At 41.2% G+C, this 21,686-nt stretch overlaps 1 protein-coding gene across 2 annotated transcripts in view; it reads right to left on the bottom strand.

Moving 5' to 3' along the window:
* Positions 1-8,226: 8,226 nt before the first annotated feature.
* Positions 8,227-21,686, bottom strand: part of LOC129326782 (cytochrome b-245 heavy chain) — a 52,310-nt gene continuing 38,850 nt past the window's right edge. For both annotated transcript variants that reach the window (XM_054975122.1, XM_054975121.1), the window contains 5 exons: positions 19,329-19,582; positions 16,770-16,932; positions 15,605-15,751; positions 13,284-13,408; positions 8,227-10,175 (listed from right to left, as the gene is read on the bottom strand). In XM_054975122.1, coding sequence (XP_054831097.1) covers positions 10,049-10,175; positions 13,284-13,408; positions 15,605-15,751; positions 16,770-16,932; positions 19,329-19,582 — 816 coding nt within the window. In that variant the 3' untranslated portion in view covers positions 8,227-10,048. The remainder of the gene's footprint in view (positions 10,176-13,283; positions 13,409-15,604; positions 15,752-16,769; positions 16,933-19,328; positions 19,583-21,686) is intronic.

Genomic DNA, 21,686 nt, shown 5'->3' with positions numbered 1-21,686 from the left:
CACCACTTGCCCCTTGGATCTATGCCCGTCATGGCGGGTGAAAACTGGCAATGATGGTATACGGGTTCCCCTGGTTGATATTATCAACTTGTTCCTGAGTTCTGGGACCTTTCCAGGAGTATTAAAAGAGACAGTGGTGAGACCTCTCTCTTGAAGAGACCATCTCTGGATCCTATGGATCTAGCTAATTACCACCCAGTTCTGAATCTTCCGTTTCTGGGTAAGGTAACAGAAAGAGTAGTAGCTGAATAGCTCCAGGCATTCCTGGAGGTCTCCTCTGTCCTGGATCCATTTCAATCTGGCTTCCACCCTGATCATGGAACGGAGGCGGCATTAGTTGCCCTTATGGATGACCTTTGTCAACATCTGGACCGGGGCAGGGCAGCGCTGCTGTTAGATTTAACAACAGCGTTTGACACAGTCGATTATGATCTGACCCACTGCCTCACCAATGTGGGGATGTGTCAGACTACCTTGCAGTGGCTAGTCTCGTTTCTCCATGGTCAGTCACAGAGGGTAGCACTTGGGGAGCAGATGTCACCGTGTTACCCTCTGGTATATGATATCCCTTAGGGGGCCAATGTTGTTTAATAACTATATGCACCCCCTTTGCCCAGATTGTCTAAAGTTCTGGGCTGGATTGTCAGATGGCCTGGCTAGGGGCTTGGACGCTGCAGCTGCATGGTTAAAACAGAGTTGGCTGAAATTAAATCCTACGAAGATGAAGGTCTTGCACCTGATGGAGCGCTATTAATGCCTATGCCAGCGGTGAGGAGCTTGGGCATGATCCTGGATGCCATACTTTCTATGGAGGTTGTCAAGTCTGCATTTTTCCATCTTTGTCATGCCAAGCAGCTTGCCTCCACCTCTCCTCTCATAACTTAGCTACAGTGGTCCATGCAGTGGTCATCTCCAGGCTGGACTACTGTAACTCACTCTATGCAGGGCTGCTCTTGAGCCTCACTCGGAAATTGCAGCTGGTCCAGAATACTGTGGCACGTGTTCTTACAGGGACACTGCTTAGGGCACATATATACTGGGTGCTGTTTCAGCTGCATTGGCTCCCAGTTGCATTCCAGATCAGGTTCAAGGTTTTGGTTGTGACCTTTAAAGCCGTTAACAGACTGGGACCAACATACCTTTGAGACCATCTCTCCCAATAGGTCCCTTGGAGGGATTTATTCTCCTCTGATAATCTGGTTGTCCCCGGCCTGGAGGACATTTGCCTGGCCTCAACCAGGACCAGAGCTTTTTCAGCTCTGGCACTGGCCTGGTGGAACACTCTCCCAGTGGAGATCTGGGCCCTCTGGGACTTACTGCAGTTCCACTGGGCCTGTAAAATGGAGATGCTGGGCCAATGGCTGAGTCACTCTGTCCTTCCTGGCCTCCCTTGCTCTGACTGCATTGCTGAGCTTTTCTACAGCCATCTTATTTAGATGTGTTAGCAGATGCCTTCAACTGGTTGTATTTATCTGGTATTTTACATTGTAGATTGTTGTTTTAATGTAATTTTATGCTATATTTTATGTTTTTTTTATAATGCTTGATATTGTTGTAACCCACCTGGAGCCTGCTTGTGGGGAGGGCAGCCTATACATTGAATTAAATAAATAAATAACCAGAAGGGCTCAACCACACACACTGCACATATGCATGGCAGCAGTTGCAGAAGATGGGACACGGGGACTCAGTCTGGGTAGTGAAATTAACAAGTACAAAGAAGCAATACTGGCGCCTTTTATGGCAAAGAGCTAGTTTAGCTAGTTCAGGATAACTGCCAGGGTCTATTGAGCTGCTTTAGGTATCCTCAGGACTTTGGAGATATACAGTGGAATATCTGCCCGTTTTTCTTGGAGCGCCAGATGCATTTATCACAATTACTTCTGAAAGTCCTTTTGAAAATATGAGATTGAAGTTGGCTTAGCCATGAGAAACTATTTGTATTCCTTGCCTGGCTGCTTATCTCCAGGTGATTATGAGCAGCAAACAAGCAGGATGTGATGTTAAAAGATATACAGATGTTCAATGTTTATCACAGTTAAGAATCAAAATTTGTCTAACCTATTTTATAGACTAAAGACCAAACTAGATGCAACAGTAGCAGACTTGGGTTTTTTAGGAGGGGAGTGTTACAGATCTGCAGAACTCATGCGTAAAGCAAGCAGGGGAGGAATGATGTTTTTTTTTTTTTTTTTTGAAAAATTTTTTATTGGGTTAGAACATTTTTATTTTTACATTACAATCAATTTTCCCCTAATTTTTCGTTTCTAACCCCCTCCCTTTCCCCCCCTTTTGTTGACTTCCAACAGCTTTCCCACCCTCTGTCCCTTTTCCCTTACTTCTATTAAATTCCTCTGTCTAAAACAGATATACATTCTCCATTATATTAAGCAGTACATCATTAACTCCTTTAATTATTATACACCCAAACTATACGTCTTTAGATAAACAATTTATCCCATTTTCCAGTTTTGAATAATTCTATATAAACCTATATATCATAAACCATAAAAATTTCCCACATTTAAATCAAACAATTTGATTTGTTCTCTATATATTACTCATTTCAACTTTTTATGGTAATTCTATATAACTCCTCAGATACTCAATCAATTTAACTCTTCTATACATTCAGTTTGGTGCATATAAATCTTGTCAAAGAAAGAAAATATTGTTAGTTAGTCAATCCTCATGTTTAAACCTTATCATTAATTATTCTCTATCAGTTGACCTATACATATCTATATATATCTCAATCAATTAATCTAACTGCTTATAAATTCACATTTCTCTTCCTCCCCCGGTAAAGTCACCCCTCTCTTTTATACTTTTATTATATTTCAGTAGTTCTCAAACTGCCACAGTTTTCCTCCCACCTCCCATTTCTTCTCCAGGTATTGTTTCAGCTTCTCCCAGTCTGTGTTGAACTGCCCTGAGTCCAGATCTCTCAGTTTTCTTGTCATCTTGTCCATTTCAGCCATATACAGCAATTTGTAGATCCAATCTTCAATAGTTGGTACTTCTTGTACTTTCCATTTCTGCGCATACAAAAGTCTAGCTGCTGCAGTCATATAAAAAATCAACGTCCTATGATGGGCTGGAATTCCCTCCATTCCCAAGTTTAGCAGCAGGAGTTCTGGGTTCTTATTTATTTGAAACTGTAAAATGATGTTTTTAAGAGTAAAAAGGGCATGCTGCTAAACCCTGTCCCTCTCCACAGCGAATAACAGTAACCATGAGGCTTGATTGTTGTAACACACTTTACACAGGGTACCCCTTGAAGACAATTCAGAAATGACAGCTGGTACAGAATATGACCCTGTTTATTAGCAGGATCTTGCCAAAGAGAGCACATGTTATGATCACTATTATCAGTTGCTTATTTGTTCTGGAGTCAGCCCCAGGCGCTTGTACTTACCAGTTAAGTCCTTCACAACCTGTGACCCACGTACTTGAGGGATGATCCATTCCACTGTGAGGCTCTGTGACAGCTGTATGTTTGCTTCATCATGTATGTACAAACATAAGAACACAAGAAGAGCCCTGCTGGTTTATCTAGTCCAGCATCCTGTTTCTCCCAGCAGCCAAAAAGGATTGGCCTGAGGGGCAAACAGGGCATAGAGGCCAAGTCTGTCCCCTGCTGCTGCTTCCCAACAAGGATGTTCAGAGTTTTGCTGCTTCTGGATATGGAGGCATCCTTCAAACACCGTGACTGGCCATTGATGGCTCTCTCCTCTATTAATCTAACCCCCTCTTAAAGCTATCTATGCTTGGAGCCATCACTACCTTCTCCGACAGTGAATTCCAGTGTAATTACCCATAAAATAAAGAATTTCCTTTTGTGTGTTTTGAATAGAGATGGGCACGATCCAAAAAATTTTAACGATCCAGCGGATTGTGGATTGGCGCCGACAACGATCCCAAATTAACGATCCGCGCTGATCATCTCCCGTTCCCGAGCCATGGATCGTGGATTGTGGATCGTGGAGGCAAAAGCGGAGGGGCGCCCCACTGTTCCCAGCGATACAGGAACGGTGGGTGATGCCAGCGGCATCTGTGTTTGTGTTTGGCCGTCTGTGTTTGGCCGTCAGAGCTGCCTATCAGGGTTTGCAGGGATGAGATTGGAGTGCCCATGGCTACAGAACACCCCCTTCCCCCTCGCTCCCCTACTTAAGATGTTTATAAAGCAGTGTTTCATGAACTTTTTAAAATGTCTTGATTAAACAATTATAACTATTTTCATTGTAATGCAAAGCAGCATCAGGAGGCTGCTGTTGTTCAGCAAATGAGAAGTGGGGAGGTTAACCCATTACTTTCCAGCTGTTACTCTGATCAAAGTTTTCCTGAAGCTTTCTTTGTCCCCTGCAGGAGAAAAGACAGGAGTCGCCATACCTTTTTCCTATAGAAAGAAAGCAGTTCATGCAGTAGTGTTGTCAACCTCCAGGTGGGACCTGGAGATCTCTCAGAACTACCAGTGATCTCCAAATGACAGAGATCCATCCCCTGGAGAAAATAGTAGCTTTGGAGGGTGAACTCTATGGCATTAATACTCCCCTGAATTCTTTCCCGCCCCCTTCCCCCTCCCTCCCCTGGGTGTCTTCTCCCAATTTGTGACTGCTTTGCTGCTCCGTGGTTGGAAGGAAGCCCTGCTGATCAAGGAAAGCTGGGCTTCCATTCGGGTTTCCGGGGCGACAGAAGGAGGGCAAACAGAGCTCAAGCTTTCCCCTGGCTCCATTGCCAGGGGAATAGATTGATGGCGCCTGAGTGTCTGGATCCCTGATCTGAGCCCGAATGCAACGATCCAGGCCTCTCCCGATCGCTGGATCGTTGGCCGTGGCCAATCACGATCCGCCGGGTCATGATCGCGCGATCGCCATTATCGTGGTTTTTTTTCGATCGCAATGCAGACCGTACCCATCTCTAGTTTTGAACGTATTGCCCAACAATTTCATTGGGTGCTCCCAAATTCTAGTATTATGAGAGAAGGAGAAAAGGCTCCCACTATCTACTTTCTCCACCCCCCATGTTTAATTTTATAAACCTCAATCTTGTCTGCCCATAGACATCTTTTTACTAGGCTGAGAAATCCCAGACTCTCCAGTCTTTCCTCATAAAAAGGTGCTTTTAATTATCTTGGTTTTCCTGCTTTGTCCATTTTTCATTTCTGCAGTGTCCTGCAGTGAGCAGACCTGTGCACAATATTCCACACTATAGCTTTATACAAATGTGTTACAATATAGGCCATTTTATTTTCAGTCCTTTTCCTAATAATTCCCAGCATAGAGTTTACATTTTTCACTGCTGCCACACAGTGGGTTGACATTTGTACTGAGATTTCCATAACAACCCCAAGATCTCTTTCAGTCTCAGTCGCAGCCAGTTCAGACCCCATCAGCATATAAAATTATAATACTTTGATCCAACATGCATCACCTTAGACTTACCCAGGTTGAACTTCATTTACCACATAGATGTCCACTCACCAAATTTAAAGAGATCCTTCTGTAGCTCTTCACAAATCTGCCTTGGTTTTCACCATGCGAAATAATTTGGTATCTACAAACTTGGTTATCGCACTGTTCAACTAAAATTCCAAATCATATATTAACAAATTGAATAGGACCGGTCCTATTACTAATTCTTGTGGGACTCCACTGCTCACTTCCCTCCATTTGAGAATTGTACATTTGTTCGTACTGTCTGCTCCTTAACATTAACCAAGTTTTAATCCATGAGCAGACCAGGTTTCTTATCCCAGGATTGCTAAAGCTTACCCGGGTGTTTTTAGTAGTGTACTTTGTCAAAAGCCTTTTGGAAGTCCCTGTATAGAATGTCTACTCGATTGCCCTTATCACGTGCTTGTTAACCTGCTCAAAGGTCTTCAAGGGGTTGGTGAGGCAGGACTTCCCTTTTCAGAAGACATGGATTTTCCCCTAGCAAACCTTGTTCTTCAACATGCTTGCTTAGTAATTCTCTCTTTAATAAGAGTTTCTACAAATCTACCTGGAACAGATGTTAGGCTAAGAGGCCTGTAATTGCCTGCATCCCCTCTGAAATTGAGACAACATTTGCTATCTTCCAGTCATTCGGCACAGAGTTTCATATATTTGTTAGTAGATCAACAATGTCATATTTGAGTTCTTTAAGAAACTTCGGGTGTGTAGCATCTGGACTGGCAGACTTACTGGCTTTTTGTTTGCCTAGTAGTCCTAGAACTCCATTTGTCATCGCCTCAATTTAACTCAATTCTTCAGGCACCTTTTCCAAAACAGCGGCTCCAGCATGGGCATATACCCCATATTTTCTACAGTGAAAACAACAGATGTAAAGAATTCATTCAATTTCTCTGCCATCTCCCCATCTTTCTTAAGGAATATTTTTATTCCTTTGTCATCCAAAGGCTGAACCACCACTGTAGCCAGTTTCCTTCTTCTGGTATATTTGAAGAAATGCTTATTGTTTGTCTTAATGCTTTTCTGTTCATTTATTATTTATTTATTCATTTATTTAAAACATTTCTAGCCACCCAAATAGAGCCCTCAAGGCAGTGAACACCCTGAGTTCCTACACTTCTCTCTTTAGAAAGAAAAAAAAACACTGCCAGGGGCATGAGATAAATCAAGAACTCCCCCTCCCCCTTCCTTCAGCTGCGGGGTTAGTTTACCAGATGACCGTCCCTGTTCCTGGGGAAGAGAAGCCTCTCCATGCAGCTGAGGAAATGGGGCAAGGAATGAGCAGCAAAAGATGAACTTCTGGCAAGGCAGATGCAAGGAGGAGGATGACAATGACAAATGGACTGGCTGCTGTTGATCATGGCATAAGAGGGCAGTGGCTCTTGAACGAGCGTCATTTATTTATTTATAAAGGTTGCTGGCTGTTTTTAATTCTATGATGCTTGAAATTTTTTAATTTAAACAGTTTTGTTACTTGCCTTGGACCTCATTTGTTTGAGAAACAGGTGGACTTATAAATAAATATTGTATTGTACAATAAAAATACACATGCTGCTTAATAGTGGCCTTCAAAATATCTTTCAAACATGAATTCACTAAGTTAATCATACATTGCATGAAGAAACATGTTGTGAGATACACTTCAACTGATTGCAAAGGATTACACAATTTCTTCCTGCATTTCCCATTTATTAATAACGTTCTGAAACAGGCCTGTAGAAAGCTGAACTGTTTTCTGAACTTGTACCTTTCCTGCCTATCTAAATATAAGCATTTACAACAAGTTTTGCACTGGATGATACACATTTATTAAATATCTTCAGTCTTCCTATGTTTCTTAATGCTGCATTCTCTGCTTTCATATGGAACAAATAGATCATATAGCAATTTATTTTTATAAGCAAGCAAAATGTTAGTAGTACAGGTACACACAAAACTCCTGCAGAGAAGTAAGATAAATGCATTCCATTTGTTCCTTTGCTGAGATGATGCATTTTTGGATTTTTAAAAGTAAAGCTGTTCCACATTTCTAACATCACACAGGAAAAGAGTTTCAATTTCTCAGAACAGATCAGTGATTGATCTAGACATGTGTTATTATAAAGTTGACTCCCCCCCCCCGCTTGTGTTTTTTAAGTAATTGTTTTGCCTTTCTTATACATGGAACACTTTCTGGCAAATAAACAAGCCAAACCAATACTTTAATTTCAGATGAGATTAGAATGGTCCTTATATTTGAAGTACTGTAATGAAGGATATCTTATTTAGTTAGTTTAGGTTGTGATACTAATAATTCACGTTATATGACTGTTCATAAAGCCTTGCTTACTTGGGAGAGATGTATATGAGAAAATAGTATGTGGCAAAGGAGGAACAACTACTCTGTTTGACTAAACAAAGGAAATATGCTTCTAATAGTTTAAGCTTTTACATATGTGTTTGACATACACAGAACCACAGAGCTAAAAACCATGAGCAACATTAGTGTGATTATCCACCTATTGAAATTAATAAGTATGAACATACCATGCAAATCAGAACATCCCCTTTGCAGTTCTTGCCACAGTATTATTAACAACTAACATAGTTCTGTGTCAAAATAACCCTGGATATTTTCAAGAGAGGCTATGAATGAGCACTGTGCAAGATAATGATTATCATTTTGGAATTACCCTTGAAAGTAGGAACTAGAGAACTGTTAAGCCAGTAGTTTTCTGTTAATTTTTCCATGATGAATCAGAAAGCAGAAAGTTAAGCAATGTAACTTTGGTAGAACTTTTTATTTCATTGTCTTAATAGTCACTCTCAATTGTACAAAACTGTTGGTATTTTTAAAAACGACGTCTAACTCACATTTAAACACAGGGTCTACATGAACCAAATGCAAACCCCTAAATGACCCACATGTTGAAATTTATTTGTCCTTCTATCAAAAATTGATATAGGGCCTCATTAAAGTAGAAAATAATAATCAGACTATTTTACTGAGAATGCTATGTACAATACAAGAATATAAATTCAAAATCAGACTTCAGAATAGAAACTTTATGTTCTAATTTAATGCACTTAAATCAAAGCAATATATACATACCTTAGGGCAATCATGCACCATTCTTATGAATAACTAAGGGTCTGGAAAATGCCTTTTAGATAAGGGCATCAAATAGAAAGGGTGACTTTTCCTGTATATAAGGCTGCTAGTTGTTAACCTCACTGTTCCACTAAGGGTCTGTCCTATGCTTTCCCAGCTCTATTCTCTCTCCCTTTTCCCCCCAAGAAACAAAAAAGTTTGTTTTTTAAGTAACTGGCATAATATTGAAAGCATTTCCTCTAATCCCACTACATCAATTTCATACGTACCACTTAAAGCACTGTTAATGTGCATATGTGAAAGGCAGAATGCACCTTGAAATGAGTTCTAGCAGGTTTTTAAATCTAGTGATGGCCCATGCATGAGGGTGGATATATAATTGATTTCAGCTTTCTTGTATATTTGTATCACCCATGAAGTGCTTATATGAAGCTCCTGTTTAGCTGGTTGTTGAACACTTTTTCCTGAGTGTTGGATATTTAGGATTTTTGTTTTACTTCTTTCTCTGCCCTATATGGAAGTGCCCCTTTGGTTACTGTTCAACTTCTAATTAAAACTCATTGACCTGGACTGCTCAAAGCTTGTGAGAAAATCCTTCTACACCCTATGATTTGCATTTCTGTTCCTGAATTTGTTTTTATAACATCATAACATAGAGGCCATAAAAAAGGGCACAACGAGTTTGCTTCCACTATATATCTAAAGTTAAAAATGGAAATATTCAGCTCTGGCCTTGGATATTCTTTCCCAGTTATGTTTTGAAATGAATGTTGCTATCCAAGAATGTTATTCTTACTGCATTCCTTTTTCCTGGCTATGACCTGTCAATCTACACTGTTCAGAAGATCATGTACCTTGTCTTGATTGCTTATAAGAACTGGCTGTTTCTTCTTCTATCATCACCAAGTTTAAATGCCTCGAGTTATTTCTCAGACTAGTAGTGAAATGGAGAAATGTATTGGTTTATTTCCCCTATTACTTACTTATTAACAAGTGCAGCACGTTACTTGAGTCATCCACCGCCTTTCCTACAATCCTGGGATCTGCTATGCATCACCACCATTTTCTAGTATCTGGTGAAATTAACAAGGTTGAAGGAAGCCCTATGAATATAAAGCTAGAGAAGATAACTTGTGAACAGTGGCATTGTGCACTGACTGAAGCAGGGGAAGATTCCTAAATGATCATTGAAGAGCTGGAAAAGGCATGTGTGATTTTAGTTCTCTAGCCATTAATTATCTGTATAAACCTCCTAGACATATCCTTGTATGGAAAATGAGGTTATGGTAGAGGACATAAGGAAGATATGTCAACTCCATGTCAAACTTAACATGGAGAATAGATAGTTTGCTAAATAATACACAATGCAAAAGCTAACTCAAGCCAAACATAGAAACTTGGGGTTATATCGGGGCAAAATTCTAGTGAGAAGATAATTAGTTGTATTAAGATTCATACTGCTTAAACAGCCGTTTTTGAGGGGGTGGGGTAAGGACAAGCATGTTCAGAAATTTTCTTTGTTGAATATGAAGTGCACTCCACGGGGATCAGCTTCTGAATTGTTAATACTCATCCTATTTAAGGTTGTAGCCAAGGCTTCAGGTCCGCACAGGAAAACTCCAATCCTTGAACTATTGGGAAAAGGAAGGATATTGTTGTAGGTGCTAAATTTTGTAAATTTAAGGTTGTTACAGAAGAAAGTTAACTACAGTTGTGATACTGAAACCCTCTATTACAAGGCCCATTATTATATCACTTTAAAACCTCAAACTCCCATGAGATTGTCCAGCAAGTAATACTGGCATTTTTATAATATAAAGTACAACCCTCTGGCATCAAAAGCAACATACTTTGATCTACAGTAGGATTACAGTTTGAGTTAGCAAAAAAAAAAAAGAAGCTGATCATTCACTAACATCATTTGATGTATCACAGCTGAGGGCATGAACTGTTTTCTTCTTTGAGATGACCTGTCACATACTGTTGCAGTCATTGAGAGAACTATTTATCCTGAGACCCAAAATTCAGCAATATTTAGTGTTTATTTCTTGGTTTTAAAAAACAGGGTGGGATCCAGACTAAACTGGCAATTTCCACCCATGCCCCCTTCACACTGCAAGCACACTCGTGTCATTCCTTAGGGTCTCCTATCCATTCAAAGCAGCATTTCATGGAGAGTTGTGGGAGGGGAGAGAGGAAACTTCCATTCTGCCACAGGGAAATGTGTTGCTCCAAACCACAATCTTATACATCATTACAAGTTTTTATATGAAACATCTGAAACTTTTATTAATGTTATCTCAAAACCCTAGTCAAGACCACTGATAATGTCATCCTACAGTACTTTAACAGTTATGTGGAAGTAATTTGTATTGAAATTAGTAATACTTCTTTGTAAATGTGCCCAGATGTGCTGTATTACTGTGGATTCCCAGCAAGATTGCTACCCAGTTAAATGAAACACATCTCTGAGGATTTTGACTAGTTAAAGCCATTTACTCAATTTGAATATGATCCATCCAAAATTTTGTGATTTCCCATCAGAATCTTGGAGGTGGGTAAATGTTGTCCCCCATCTTCAAGAAGGGGAAAAGGAGGAGCCAGGTAACTACAGATCTGTCAGTTTGATATCCATACATGGAAAAGTTTTAGAACAAATAGTCAGTCCTTGAGCATTTAAAAGAAGGCTGTGTTTACTAAGAGCCAGTATGGGTCCCTCAAGAACAAGTTATCACAAACAATCTCCTTTTCTGATACAGTTACTACTCTGTTGGATTAAAGGAATGCTGGAGAAATAGTTTATCTTGATTTCAGTCTTGCTGACAAGTTGGTAAAAATGTGACTTGGATGTAATTACTGTTAGTGGATTTGTAATTAGTTGACAGATCATATCCAAAGAGTGCTTATTTATGGTTCCTCATCCTCTTGGAGAGGAGTGACAACAACTGTCTCAGGGATCTGTCCTGGAGCCGATTTTAGTTCAACATCTCTATAAATTACTTGGATGAAGGAATGGGGGGATACTCATTAAATTTGCAGATGAGGGGTAGAAAATACAGTAGAAGACAGAATCAAGATTCAGGATGATCTTGACAGGCTGGAAAACTGGTCTAAAACTAACAAAATGAATTTCAACACGGGTATATGTAAAGTTCTGCATTTAGGTAGGAAAAATCAAAGGCACAATTATTAGATGAGGGAGACTTGTCTTGGCAATACCACATGTGCAAAGGATCTAGGGGTCTTAATAGACCATACACTGAACATGAGTTCAGGCAAATGCAATTTTGGGCTGCATCAACAGAAGTATAGAGACCGGATCACTTTACTCTGCTCTGATTAGACTTCATTTGGAGTATTATATTTAATTTTGGGCCCTTCAGTTTAATAACAACAACAACATTCCATTTATATACCACCCTTCAGGATGACTTAACACCCACTCAGAACGGTTAACAAAGTTTGTTATTATTATCCCCACAACAATCACCCTGTGAGGTAAGTGGGGCTGAGAGAGCTCCTAGAAGCTGTGACTGACCCATGGCCACCCTGCTGGCTTCAAGTGGAGGAGTGGGGAATCAAACCTGGTTCTCCAGATTAGAGTTACATTGCTCTTAACCACTACACCAAACTGGCTCTCAGAAGGATGTTGACCAGTTGGAATGTATCCAAAAGAGGGCTACAAAGATGGTGAGGCATCTGGAGACCAAGTCTTATGAGGAAAGTTTGAAGGAGTTGAATATGTTTAGCCTGCAGAGAAGATGACTGAGAGGTGTTATGATAGCCATCTTCAAATATTTGAAGGGCTCCAACATAGAGCAGAGTTGTTTTTTCTTGCCCCAGAAGACTGGACCAGAACCAATGGGTTAAAATTAAATCAATGAGTTTTCAGCTAAACATTAGGAAGTATTTCCTGATTGTTATAGTGGTTCTTTGGCAGAACAGGCTTCCTCAGGAGGTGGTGAGTTCTCCTCTTTTGGAGGTTTTTAAGCAGAGATGGCCATCTATCAGCAATGCTGATTCTGTCACTCAATATGAACTTGGGCAAAACATGAAAGGGAAGGCAGGGAGGTGCTCTGCTCTTGAGACCCTTTCTTATGTCCCAGGGTAATGTTGGTTACCACTTTGAGGTCAGGAGGAGATTTTCCTCCAGGTCAGACTGGCCAGGAACCCTGGAGGGTTTTTGCCTTCCTCTGGACATTGAGCAGGGGTCATTGAGGAATAGCTGTAAATTTCCTGCATCATGCAGGTTTGACTAGATGATCCTCGGGTCCCTTCCAGCTCTATGTTTCTGTTTCTAAGTCCCATTGATTTTAGTAGGGAAATTAAGCACATGCTTAGTTCTTGCCCACTGAAAGGAGTCAGACATACCATTCCTTTTAAAATATAGTCATTCAGGATTACTGTTTTGCTGATCATACTGTCAAGGTTAGAACTCAAGTGTGTTCATCTCTCCAAACTACAGTGAGCTGGATCCTATGAATTTATTCTGATAGCACAGAGACTTTTTCCAACACAAGGAGTCTTGCATTGGCGGAAGAGGTATGTTTCATTAGAGCAGGGCTTCTTGTGCCGAAGGAAAGCTCCATTATAAGCAGAATGAGTTCATAGGATCTATCCTGTCAGTGGGTGTCCTATCAGATCCTTCAACCCATAGGGGAAAAGACAGTGGCTGACTCAGAGAATAAAATGTAGTCTGCATGAGACCACTTTCTATAAGTACCATGAAACAAATTTACCTGGGATGCTGATTTGCAATCATTTTGAACTCATTTTCCCAATTTGGTCTCCCATAAAGGGTTTTCTGTTTCAAACCGGTGATCACATCTTTCTCTTCATCATGATGAACTGTAAAGTGTGTAGCCTAGAGGAAGACAGGGGTACAAGCTTTATTTCTATACAAGAAAAATGTAGGGTCTGCTGAGGTTGATGGCACTGCTCAGAGGCACTTCTGAAAAAATAGGGCTGTCCAGCCGATGAACAAAGCAGAATGACATCACAGTCCTGCAAATGAGCCAGTATGAGACTGGAAGAGCTGAGGAAACACCTTGATAGTTCTGGAGATCTGGGGGAGTGAAGCTGGAGAAGGCAGGGTTTGGGGAGGGAAAGGACCGCAGCATGGTATACTTCCACAGTGTTCACCCTCCAGAGCAGCCATTTTCTTCAGGGGAACTGATTTCTGTGACCTGGAGATCAGTTGTAATTTCGGGAGATCTCCAGCCACCACCTGGAGGCTGGCAACCCTAATTCCAGCATTCTGTCTCACATTCTGTTGGTCTGGAGGGCCAAAAACAGGGTAGAGAAGCCAAGGCCTTCCCGTGATGTTGCCTCCTGGCACTCGGTTTCAGAGGTAGACTTCCTCTGAATGTGGAGGTTCCCTTTAGTCACCGTGGTTAGTAGCCATTGATGGACCAACTTATGGTCCATCAATGGCTGTGTGTACTTGCCACGTGTATGCTTGCTATGTGTGAGACTGTGTGTGTTTGCTATGTGTGAGAGGGCAAACCTCACATTTTGCTTTCCCTTTCGGTCCCTGCCACCACCAAACTGGTTTGTCCAGGCTTTCCTTTCACCAACAGTTTGGCCCTGGTGAGCCCGTGAGCACATGCAGCCTTATCTTGAATAGAAACTGTTATTAAAGAGAAAATTATTAAGCACATCAAGGAACAAAGTATGCTGAGAGAAAATCCACATGGCTTCTGCAAAGGGAAGTCCTACCTTACCAACCCCTTGAAGTCCCTTTGAGCATCTTAACAAACATATGATAAGAGCAATCCCGTAGACATCGTATACTGGGACTTCCAAAAGCTTTTCACAGTCTCCAGAGTAAGTTTAGCAATCATGGAATAAGAGGCCTGGTCCTCTCATGGATTAAAAGTTGGTTAAATGGCAGGAAGAAGAAAATAAGAATAAACGGACAGTTCTCACAATGGAGGGAAGTGAAAAGCAGGGTCCCACAAGGGTCGGTATCAGTTCTATTTAATTTGATCATGAATGATTTGGAATTGGGGCTAAGCAGAACGGTAACCAAGTTTGCAGATGATACCAAACTATTCAAGATGGTGAGAACCAAAGCAGATTGTGAAAAGCTACAGGTAAATTTATAAAGAACACATAAATCCACTGGTGCAGGTGGAAGTCAATAGAATCGGGAGCTGAAGTCCTGATCCTAAATTAACACCCCTGAACACAACATCAGTAGTGCTGCTACCATTTCTCCCAAATCAGCCCTAGCTCCAAGACTGGGGGAAACAAGTCTCTGGGTGTGATTGGCAGCAGACTACCTGAAGCACAGAAAGGAGGGGTGGCACGATTCCCTTCTTGCCAACCGCTCACTTTTCCCTCTATCCCCTTCGCTCACAGCCTGGGAGCTGGGGAGGAGGGGGGACAAGTTGCTGTGGGATCAGGAAATGCATCACCTCCTTATGAACTGCTGGTGTTTTCCCTATGCAGACATTGAGCACAATTCTATATTCTTACTTCCGGAGGGTTTTCTCTGAAGAGAAATGAGAAGTCACACTACTCTGCTCTGTTAACTTGCATTGGACAAACATTGAATAATAAGCACTTTAACAGAAAGAAACTGAAAGATTATCATCTCTCAGTTAATGCAGATAACAAGGAGAAGAAAGAGAATTTCTCTTCTTCTCTGATAGTCTGAAGGTATTTTGAATTTACATTGAAATGGAGGCTGCAACAGGAGAGAAACAGAGATTTAACCAAATGTAGTAATAACTCTTTGAAAAATGCTGCTGTCAAACTCTGCTTTTACTGTATGGAAGTCACCTTTTAAACCATGCTATTTTCCTCCCCCAAGAAAAATAAAATTATCATTAGGTCTTTTCTTTGGTAATTTCTCTGCATCTTCAGCACAAGTATAAATTCGGCATATTATAATAGATTGGATACAATAATTTCCTTCCACTAAATAGCAATGCTCCTCTGATTGGGAAAGCCTTGTGCTGGATAAAAGCCAGTCACTGGATCCAACATATTATGCTCCATTTCCATTCAGCAGTCTCAATAATGTAGATGAGAAATATGATAACTGAGGGGTTACCTGAGATTCATCCCAGCCAGTAAGGTAGATATTGTAGCTGAGAAATGCTGCATTATTCCTCTCCTGCATCTGAACCTCCAGTGACTGTAAGAGGTCAGCAAACCACTCAAAGGCATGAGTATCTCTGCAGAGCCAGTAGAAATAGATCTGGAAGGGTCAAAATTGAACACAAACACAGTGTTATACAATTGGAGGACCTGAAAAGACTTGCGGGGGGATCTCATTTCCCCTTCCCCACATTTCCTCTTTCCCTTTCATGAAATCCCCCATAGCACCTCCCCTTTCGCTGCCTCCTTTTCTTCTTCCCAACCATCAGCAAACCTACCTTTATCTCCACTCTCCCATCTTCAGTTCCCTCCTTCCCAACCCAAGGCAGCCTCTCCTTGTGAAAAGTCTGAGTTGTGCAGTGCTGGCCTATTGGTCTAGGCCCAGTTGCATGATGGGGAACACACAAGGACTTGCATAGGGCATCTCATTTCCCCCTGTATCCCCTTCCCCATGCTATTTTCTCTTTCCCTCTCCTGTCAATCCCTATATTCTCACTTTTTCCTGCTTTCTTCTCTCCTTCCCACCCATTTTTGTCTGCCCCCAGTCTTCACTTTTGACCATTACACCCCCAGCTGCTGCATGGTGCTGGCTGAGCTAGCCCCGTTGCATGGTGGGAAACCTGTAGGGGAGGGGTGTGCTTCACTCCCCACTCTATTTCCTCTTTCCCTCCTCCTGGCAGCCTCCATATGCTCATGTTTCTCTACACCCCTTCTCTCCTTCAAACCCAATAAACAACTTATCTTTTATCTGCCCCCATCTTAAACTATATTTATTAATGTACTTCATTTACATACTGCCTTTCCCCACAACGGGTACCCAAAGCAACTTACATCATTCTCCTTGCCTCCATATTATTCTCAAAATAGCCCTGAGAGGTAGGTTAGGCTGAGAGTGTGTGACTGGATCAAAGGTACCCAGTGATGCATTCACATCAAATAAACCATGCTGTATTAGCACATTTTGCATACAGATACATCTGGACCAAGCGTTTGTCTTTATTTATTTAAAATATTTGTAAACTCATCTGAACCAGCTGGGACCCCAAACAAGTCCCAGTCCTTCTCTATGTACACTGTTAAATGTTAGGAAGCAAGTGTGGTGGCATTTGAGCTCATACCTTTTTGAGTCTTAGGTTAGTGGCATCATTGCAATATTTGTACCATACAGACTTGAGGACTGATGCAAATGGAGTGACTCCAATGCCAGCTCCAACCAACATCACCGTTTCATAACTGAACACATCTTCACTAGCAGTGCCAAAGGGGCCATCCACGGCTATCCTAGAAGAGTTTATAAGGATATGGTTAACAGCAACAACTGTGTCTGACCCACACATGCTGCAGAATCCATACTGTGACACCCAGATGAAGCCAATCTTGCAGTATCACTTCAGTGGCAAGTTCCACCTGGTAGTTCTGGCTGTTTAACATGCTGGGTATTTACAACACTCCTGATCATTTAAGAAGTCGGTGTGTAGTCTCCTTCTATGGATAGTTTTATTTATTTATTTATTTATACCCCGCCCTCCCCACAGATGGGCTCAGGGCAGCTAACAACATTAAAAATACATTAAAATCACAAAAACATAAAATCAATAATAATTTTTTACAAAATCATTAAAAATAGTCCAGGAGCAGGCTATTTAAACAAATATTGGGAGTCCATATATGGGCATAGCAGATGGCCGAGAGCAGCCCCAGAAGAAGTGGTAGTCTTAGATGGAAGAAAGAGGACACCTGCTGGCACTCAGCCGAAGGCCTGGTAAGGCTATGGGTTAAACAAGCTTCAATATAAACCCTGTCGATGTGATTTACCTGGATTTCAGTAAAGCTTTTGATAAGGTTCCCCATGATATTCTAATGGGTAAACTGGAAGACTGCAGACTGGATTATACGACAGTTTGGTGGATAGGGAACTTGTTAGAGGACCACACCCAAAGAGTGGTGGTCAATGGCATTTCATCAGATTGGAGAGAGGTGTCCAGTGGGGTGCTGCAGGGCTCGGTTTTAGACCTGGTACTTTTGAATATTTTTATCAATGATCTGGATGAAGGGGGAAAAGGGCTACTCATTAAATTTGCTAATGATACCAAATTGGGAGGAGTGGCAAACACCCAAGAAGATAGATTTAAAATTCAACAAGACCTGAATACTCTGGAGAAGTGGGCAGTTGTGAACAAGATGCAATTCAACATAGATAAGTGCACAGTATTACATCTGGGCCACAAAAATGTGAAGCACAAATACAGGATGGGGGATACACTTCTGGGCAGTAGTGTATGCGAAAGAGATCTTGGGGTAAGAGTGGACTGTAAACTAAATATGAGCAGTCAGTGTGATGCAGTGGCAAAAGAGGCAAACTCAGTCTTGGGTTGTATCAAAAGGGCCATTGCATCGAAATCACAGGAGGTCATAGTCCCTCTCTATACTGCCTTGGTCAGGCCACATCTGGAGTATTGTGTGCAGTTCTGGAGGCCTCACTTCAAAAAGGATGTGGACAAAATCGAGAGGGTGCAGAAGAGAGCGACAAGGATGATCAGGGGTCTGGAGACTGAGCCCTACGAGGAAAGGCTGAGGGCCTTGGGAATGTTTAGTTTGGAGAAGAGGAGATTGAGGGGGGGACATGATTGCTCTCTTTAAATATTTGAAAGGCTGTCATTTGGAGGAGGGCAAGGAGCTGTTCCAATTGGCAGCAGAGGATAGGACTTGAAGCGACGGGCTTAAATTACATGCAGAAAGGTACCAGCTGGATATCAAGAAAAACTTTTTCATGGTCAGAGTAGTTCAAAGGTGGAATCAGCTGCCTGGGAGGTGGTGAGCTCCCCTTCGCTGGCAGTTTTCAAGAAGAGGCTGGATGAATATTTGTCACGGATGCTTTAGGCTCATCCTGCATTGGACTAGAAGGTCTGTATGGCCCCTTCCACCTCTGTGATTCTGTGAAACTCAAGCTAACTGGAGAAGTAAGTTGCAGATAGTATCAAACTGAGTCTGCCTCACAGCTGCTGTAGCATAGCAGTTAAGTGGTTGGGCAGCAAATCAACACTTTGCTGGTTCAAATCCCATGAGTTCAGTAGAGTGGCCATGGTAAGTCACTCCTCTCAGCCCCAGCTCCCCAGCTGTATTGTGGAGATAATGGTAACAGTGACTTTGTCCACCACTCTGAGTGGGACACTAATCTGTCTAGAAGAACAGTATATCAGTTATTACTATCATTCCCATGTTGGAGAACAGATTTTTATGAGCAAACAAGGATAAGGAAATTAAGTAGGGGCTGTCACTCTGTGGTAGAGCATCTGCTTGGCATTTAGAATGTCCTAGTTCAATCCTCAGCATCTCCACTGCAACTGAGTCATATAGAGCTATTGTTCAGTTTTGACAGAGGCAAGCAGCAGGTAAGTAAAGATAATGCAAGATTCTCTTTTGCCCTCTTGAATAGCATCCTATAGACCTTTTTTGCCTTTAGCGACTTTGTGGGTCTATATAATCACACATTGACTATTGCAAAACAATAGAATGTTTCTGGGAAACAAGCCTGAGATTTGAGGGACAAGACTGAATATTAGGGAGAAAATCAACAAATAATTAAATAGCTCATGTCAGCATTTGCACTATGTTAACTTAAGCTAATAAAATTGATTTTAAAAAAAAATTACATAGCCACTGTATTCTGTACCTACTTTGGCAACTTCCAGGCATCCTGGAATTCTTGTTTGTCACATCCACAGACATTAAACAAGCCTTCTGTCCAGTCCCCTACAATACGTATGTGAATGCTGAAGTAATCCTCTTCAGGGGCAGAAGTTAGTGTGAAAGGGTGCCACTCCAGCATGGACACGGCAGGACATTTGACAAAAATGTACTGACCGACTTCCATTTTGAAGCCCTTTTTCTTCATCTGGAGCTCAATGGTTTTGAAGGGGTGAATGACAACCTATGACACAGGAAAGGAAACTCTCAGAACACTTTTAGGAATCCATTACAATGACCAAGTCTTGCTTTAGGCCAACACGCTTGCGATGAATGAACTTTGCAAAATCTGACCCTCCATTAACTCCAGGATCAGTTTGTGTTAATCTAAGCTCCCTTCATTTATAGTTCAGACATTGTAATTACCATAGTTTTTGTTTCTTGCTAATTATATATATAATACTTTTTATCACTTGTAATTACATTTTGTCAGACGTTCAATCAAGAAGTTCCACTACAAAAATTTAATTTGTGTATAGTGCTGCATGTTTGATCTACTCTGACACAGAAACTCAGACACATTGATGGCTGGACAACTTGTTTCATTCTTTTCCCACACGAACACTTTGGAATTTAATTTGTGGAATAGATTTTGGTCTATCTTATCCTTGAAGCCTCAGGAGATGTTGTTAGAACATTTAGCAACATGCTATTACTTAAATTGTTTGATCTCAATGCAGACATTGCTATGGGTAACTCTTGTGGCCTGAAAGAGTGAATGAAAATGCACAAGGAAAGCTAGAATGTCTCCCTTTCACATAGTACATTGGGGGCAGAATTAACCTTAGATTACTTTTTTGGATGTGCACTGAGATGTTAACAAGCACCCAAAATGACTTTTGTTGGGTTGGGGCCAAGTGTGTGTGCACGTGTGTGTGTATATATATTACTGATTTTAAGTGTGTGTCTTTCTTTAAATGCTTGGTGTGTTACAGAAGAAGAATGGGACGTGAAAGAGAGGGATGAGTGAGTGAGGTGATTAGTTGATGCCTTAGGGCCAAGCTACACATGACGAATGACACTTGAACGGCAAGTGGATTGAGTGGAGGGCAAGTGAACAGGGAGAAATACTCTTGCCATTCAAGTGTCATTCGTCATGTGTAGCTTGGCCCTGAGAGTATAGGTGGAGTTGAGGTATGAGTGGAGTGAAATCTGATTGGACAGTAGCAGAACTCTAGGGGTGGAGTGAACTGCAAGGTTTTTTTAGTTATTGAGCAGAGAGAAAAGTATTCATTCTGGGCAAAGCAGGCAACTTGTGTGGAAGCCTGAAAGGATTCTCAGTCTGAGTGAGAGATAGTGTGTGTGTTATATGCTGTCAATTCGTCTCTGACCTATGGCGACTCCATGAAGGAAAGACCTACAAAATGTCTTATCATTAACAGACCTGCTCAGATCCTGCAAACTGGAGCATGTGGCTTCTTTTATTGAGTCAAGCCATCTCATTTTAGATCTTCCTACTGCCACTTTTCCTAGCATTATTGACTTTTCCAGAGAATCTTGCCTTCTCTTGATGTTACCAAAGTACAATAGCCTTAGTTTTGTTATTTTAGCTTCTAGGGAGGATTCACGCTTGATTTGATCTAGTACCCACTTATTCATCTTTTTGGCTGTCCATGATATCCGCAAAACTCTCCTCCTCATTTCACCATATTTCAGATGAACCAATTTTCTTCCTGTCAGCTTTCTTCACTGTCCAACTTTCACATCCATACATAGTAATGGGGAATACCATAGTTTGGATTATCTTGATCTTGGTTCTCAGAGAGACATCTTTATCTTTAAAGATCTATTTTAGCTCCCGCACAGCTGCTCTTCCAAGTCTCAAACTTCTGATTTCTTCATTGCAGTCTCCTTTTTGGTTTATGATTGAGCCAAGGAATAGAAAATCTTGAACAATTTCAATTTCCTCATTCTCAACTTTAAAATTGTGTAAATACCTTTGTAAAATTGAGTGAAAGATTAATCTATCTAAATCAGGCGAGCTGTGTGGAAAGGCCTGAATGAATCTGTGTGGAGTTTATCATCTTAAAGAAGACCTGTTTGGAAAATTACTTTGTGTGACTGAGTCTACCGGGGGTGGGGGGACTTTAAGGACAGGTAACTATCTTTGAAACCACCAAACTTAAGAAAAGGTGAGAAACTAATATGCTTCATGTACTAATAAAAGTTTGTTTTGGGTGGGTTTTTTTGTTCACCCCAGAGTATACGTGATTTCTATATATCCCAGTCTTATCCTCAGGGCCACATAGTCCCACAAAAGAGCCAAATGCTTGGGCATATTATTCAAG

This window comes from Eublepharis macularius, chromosome 3, assembly GCF_028583425.1.
Source record: "Eublepharis macularius isolate TG4126 chromosome 3, MPM_Emac_v1.0, whole genome shotgun sequence".
NCBI classification, from domain to species: Eukaryota; Metazoa; Chordata; class Lepidosauria; order Squamata; family Eublepharidae; genus Eublepharis; species Eublepharis macularius.
Note: the sequence above shows the minus strand (reverse complement) of the source record. Positions and strands in the feature narration are given on the sequence as shown.